Source organism: Microplitis demolitor, chromosome 3 (genome assembly GCF_026212275.2).
Source record: "Microplitis demolitor isolate Queensland-Clemson2020A chromosome 3, iyMicDemo2.1a, whole genome shotgun sequence".
Lineage (NCBI taxonomy): Eukaryota > Metazoa > Arthropoda > Insecta > Hymenoptera > Braconidae > Microplitis > Microplitis demolitor.
This window is the reverse complement of record NC_068547.1, coordinates 16995457-17000466: the sequence shown is the minus strand read 5'-3', so window position 1 is coordinate 17000466 and position 5010 is coordinate 16995457. Positions and strand designations below refer to the sequence as shown.

The following is a 5010-nucleotide window of genomic DNA, read 5'->3' as shown; positions in this document are numbered from 1 at the left end:
TTAACTACAATCACATGTATTTTTATATTTTTCAAATTAGATTTTCCGACAGTTACGTGTCACATTATATAATTGGCTTTAACCTCTAAACTCAATTAAAATTCATTTCATTGTCTAGTTTTCGCATTAATGAATACATTTTCTACTAATGTTTAATATCTTATTTAAATAATTATTATCTGTAATAAAAATTTTAGATTTTCCATAAAACTCAAAAATTAATTCAGTACTCTATTGAAAAAAATAAATTTTAAAAGATTTGAATAAAAAAATAAAATTTTTAACAAGTTATAAAAAAGTTTATTTGGCACTTTGGAGCACATCAAAGTATCCGAAGGAATTCATAAAAAGCACACGTTAGTTTAAGACGTAAAACCTCCATAATAATATAACTATTGTAAAATAGCGTGTTGATTGAATGGAAACCATGGAGAGAATAACTTCTCACCTGGTCTCATTTAACTAAATCCACGTGAGCTCCGCGTGGGGGCGTGTAACGACTTCCTGACCTGGCAATTTATATTTGCTTTATAGTTTCCCGAGTGTGCTGTATTATGTGTACGACTTTGCTGACAACTAGAACGTGTTTTTGTTGGTAAGACTACAAAATATATACATATGTCCAATAAGAATAAAAAGAAATAACGCGCACGTTCCACTATGCCGTAACTTTTCAGGCATTATTGTAAAATGTAGCTTTATTTATAAATTTCTAAAGCTTAGCAACAAAATAGAGCAAACCAACAGACTGATCACCTGCCACAGCCGATAAAAAACCAATAAATGCATTCACTAACCTTGCCTTCACTTATGACTGCTAACAAGCTCTTGATGTCAATCTTTTCTTCTCTATTCACCGTCAATAAGCTTCCAAAAACTCCTTTATAAATCTGCAAAAATATGGTTCAATAGAATTATTGTTACTTTTAAATTTTAGGATTCATGCTTAAGAACTTAATCATTTTATTTTTTCTACAATTTGGATTTTTTTTTATTTAACATTCAATTTGAACACATAATAAAAATATTTTTGAACAGTTAAAAATTTTTTATTGATTCTCAGAAAAAAAATCTAACCCATCATTTTAATTAACTCTTTAATAGAAAAAAGTATAACATTGTAGCATTTTACAACCCAAAAGCAGTATTTATGAGACTAAAAATAGTAATAAAGCCTATAATATTAACACAAGTAGAAACCAAAATAAAACTACTTTGTAACTACCGCATGTAAATTTTTTTTATAAATATATATATATATGGAATAATATTTAGTAGGCGGTTGAAGCTATTAAAATGCTCATCTCATGCCTCTTTAAATAATAAAAAAAAAAACGTTAAAAATTCAATAAAAAAAAATTTTAATAATTTATTTCCTAATAAAGTTAAAATTAAACTTACAATTAAATAATAATAAACTTTTTAAGATATACGTAATTGGTCGATTATTTAAAGTATTAATATACATTGTCATAAACGAAGTTTTAATTAGTCTATTGCCACAATGATTTATTTTACTACATCATAGCGTTATATTTTAAGAAATACGATAAATATATAAGGTGAAGCAATCACAAAATCTATTATTCGTTTCTGTACCGAGGGTAAATCATATCACGATGATAGAAATTAAAATTCTCTGTTTAATTACTCTAATAATCAACATCAGTGTCTTCGCTCCAGGTAATGATAAAATAATATATTTATGTATAATGTTAAGTATAAAAAATATATAAAGATACCATGTATAAAACGGATGTTGCCACATGTCTAGTATCATGGGACATATTCCTGTATGTGCGCACCCGATGAATTTCCCTCAGTGTATTTTAATAATTTATTATTCATTTTATCAGTTTACATGGAATTTTAAATATTTCTTTATAGGAGCGATGGCCAACAAGCCAAGTAGAATAGTTGGTGGCGAATCAGCAAGAATAGAAGATTGGCCAGCGGTAGTTGTTGTTAGAAATATTCTGACTAACGAAACGTGTGGTGGTGTACTTATAAGTCATAAACATGTATTAACGGTAGCACATTGTATTGTTAGTGGCCGTGAAGAAGATGATCCATCCATGGATCAATTGGAGTATTATAAAGTACGATCAGGATCAAGTAGTTGTAAAAATATGGATCAAGATAAATGGATTCCTGTTGTAACAATAAATATTCACAGATTCTTTCTTAAATATCCACCAACGCCTGATGCCGACATTGCAATATTAGAGGTAATTGAAATATTGTACACCTCAAGCGAAGGTGCTGCTCGTTAACCTCCAAAATAGTACTCAGTCCGTTTTGACATGAACATTTCCTAATTTCGTATGTGTCTTTATTATTCTTGAAACTATAGACACATATGAAGTTAGGAACTGTTCATGTCAGAACGGACTGAGTACTATTTTGGAGGTTAACAGTCTCTACGAGATATAAGTAACCATTTCTGTCACTAAATAGTAAGTTCTATCGCATTCTATACAAGCAACAAGAGCTGTGTTGAGAGGTTTGTATACTCTTGAATGTAAACGCGTATTTTAACAGTAACCAGTCATATATTTCATGTACTGTGTAGCACAGCACTGCCCGGGGAAAATGATTAAGATCTAACCAGATATAACTATATCTGATCAGATCAAATTATATCTTGGCAGATCTATTTATATCTGATCAGATCTAATATTTAGACATGATCAGATCTAATTGTATCTGGCCAACCACCACTTATATTCGGTCCGATCTAATCAGATATAATTAGATCTAGGCTAAATACAATGTCAGACATGATCATATCTAGTCAGATCTTTGTATATCTCGTAAGATCTGATCAGATGTGACTATATCTGAACTAAATACAACATTTGACGGAATCAGATCTCATTATATGTGCTCAGATATGACCATGTATACGTCTTATTTTTATAGAAAATCGTTTATATCTGGTCAGATCTGCGTATATCTCGGAAGATCTGATCAATTATGACTACATCTGAACTAAATACGAAATTTGACACAATCAGATCTTATTATATTTGCTCAAATATAATTGTGTAAGCGTCTCATTTTTATAGAAAGTTGTTAATATCTGGTCAGATCTGCGTATATCTCCCAAGATCTGATCAGATATAACGGCATCTGAATTAAATACATTTTAAATAATCAGATCTCATTATATCTGCTCCGATATAATCATGTATACGTCTTATTTTTACGGAAAATTGCTTATATCTGGTCAGATCTGCGTGTATCTCGTGAGATTTGATCAGATATAACTTCATCTAAATTAAATACAACACTTAACATAATCAGATCTTTCTATATCTGCTCAGATATAATCATGTATACATTGTATTATTGAAAAGTGTACATATCTAGTAATTTACACTCACGCGATCACATACGTGTGTCAGCGCAGTGGATAGCATCAAAGACTTTGAATCGGAAGGATGCAGGTTCGAGCCCAGCAGTGACCGGGATTTTTTCATTAATTAAAATCATTTATAATTCCTCTAAGTAACGTTTCGAATATATCAGATTACATTTCGGATTGAATTGAAGTTATCTTTTTTTTTTCACAATTTAAAATTTTTTTAATAGGGATCCCCGGAAAAAAAGGTTCAGATCTGACCATATATAATTATATATGATCAGATCTGGCAAGATCTCGCCAGATAGAGACAATTTAAAGATCTGGCCAGATCTACTTTGTCAGATCTGACCAGATGTAATTATATGTGGTGAGATCTAAACCTTTCCCCCCGGGTGGTTACTGTTTGAAAAGTAATAGTACGTATTAAGCCATGACTTACTATTCTAAAATGAATCAGTCATATTGAAATAGATTTTTCCCTATACTTTTCGTCGATTACTGTGCTGAACAGTAACCAATACTATCTATTTCATTCCATGTAATTAATAAAAAACTTAAAACCGGTAATTCATGAAAAATTCAGCTGTCATTTTTTATTTCTAATATTATTGTTTTTACTTCTTTGTTCCTCCACCAAAATTGCTGGCAGCAGCACTAGTGTGACAGTAGGATTGAAAAATAGAAAGCAATATCTAAGAAAAAAGGCGGAATATTTAAAAAAAATTTGAAATACTAAAAACTAAAGTAAATTTAAAAACATGAATCTTACAATAATAAAATAACAATGAAAATGAATTAATAAAATTCTAATAATATTATGAGCGACCGAGGTGTGCTCTTTTAGATTTTCCAACATTTTTATGTTTATATTTTTTATTTAGTAATAAATTTAGATAAAAATTTTAAATTGACAATTATATTTTAAGTTGAAAAGGACTCTAGACTTGGAACCAGCGTTAATACCTACAAGACAATTCAGAGAAGGTGAGACAGGAACAATTCTTGGTTGTGGATGGACCAAACCTGAAGACAGTTCTAGTGTCGATGATCTTAAAAAAGCATCAATGACTATTACAAAAGTTGATGATAGTTCTATTAAAGCAATTGCAACTACAGGAATCGCATTTTGTTACGTAAGTTATATAACTTTTATTCAAAACATTTGTCTTTTTTAATGATTTCATGATTTATTTCAATGATTACTTTAGGGTGACAGTGGTGGTCCATTCTTGATTGGTAATACTGTCGTGGGAATAATTTCAAATTCATTTGACTGTACAGGTAATACACCTGGATCATATACAAATGTATATACATACACAACATGGATTGATGATGTATTAACTTATGGAGGACAAAGCATATTTTCGGGAGATGTCAAAATTAGAAAGAATAATTTTTCATAATAAACTGTTTACAAATGCATTGATCTGTGAATTGAAAATAAGCAATAATTGATAGAATAAACTAAATATAAAAACAAGTAATTATGTAAAAAAATGAAGATAATTATTTTGGTCAAGTTGATAAACTCACCAATGGACGCATAAATAATTTAAATGCAAAAAAATAACAAGGACACCCCTTGGAGACACTAACGACTTGCATCCTACACATCATTGGTAAATTTTGTTGCTAGTCTC

General features: G+C 29.9%; 1 protein-coding gene across 1 annotated transcript; it reads left to right on the top strand.

Moving 5' to 3' along the window:
• The first annotated feature begins 540 nt into the window (after nucleotides 1-540).
• On the top strand, nucleotides 541-4804 carry LOC103572191 (trypsin 5G1). Its single transcript, XM_008550678.1, has 4 exons — nucleotides 541-595; nucleotides 1888-2228; nucleotides 4294-4500; nucleotides 4576-4804. Exons 2-4 carry the CDS (start codon nucleotides 1893-1895, stop codon nucleotides 4771-4773), a joined length of 741 nt encoding a protein of 246 aa, XP_008548900.1. The 5' UTR covers nucleotides 541-595; nucleotides 1888-1892; the 3' UTR covers nucleotides 4774-4804.
• The last annotated feature ends 206 nt before the right edge of the window (nucleotides 4805-5010 follow it).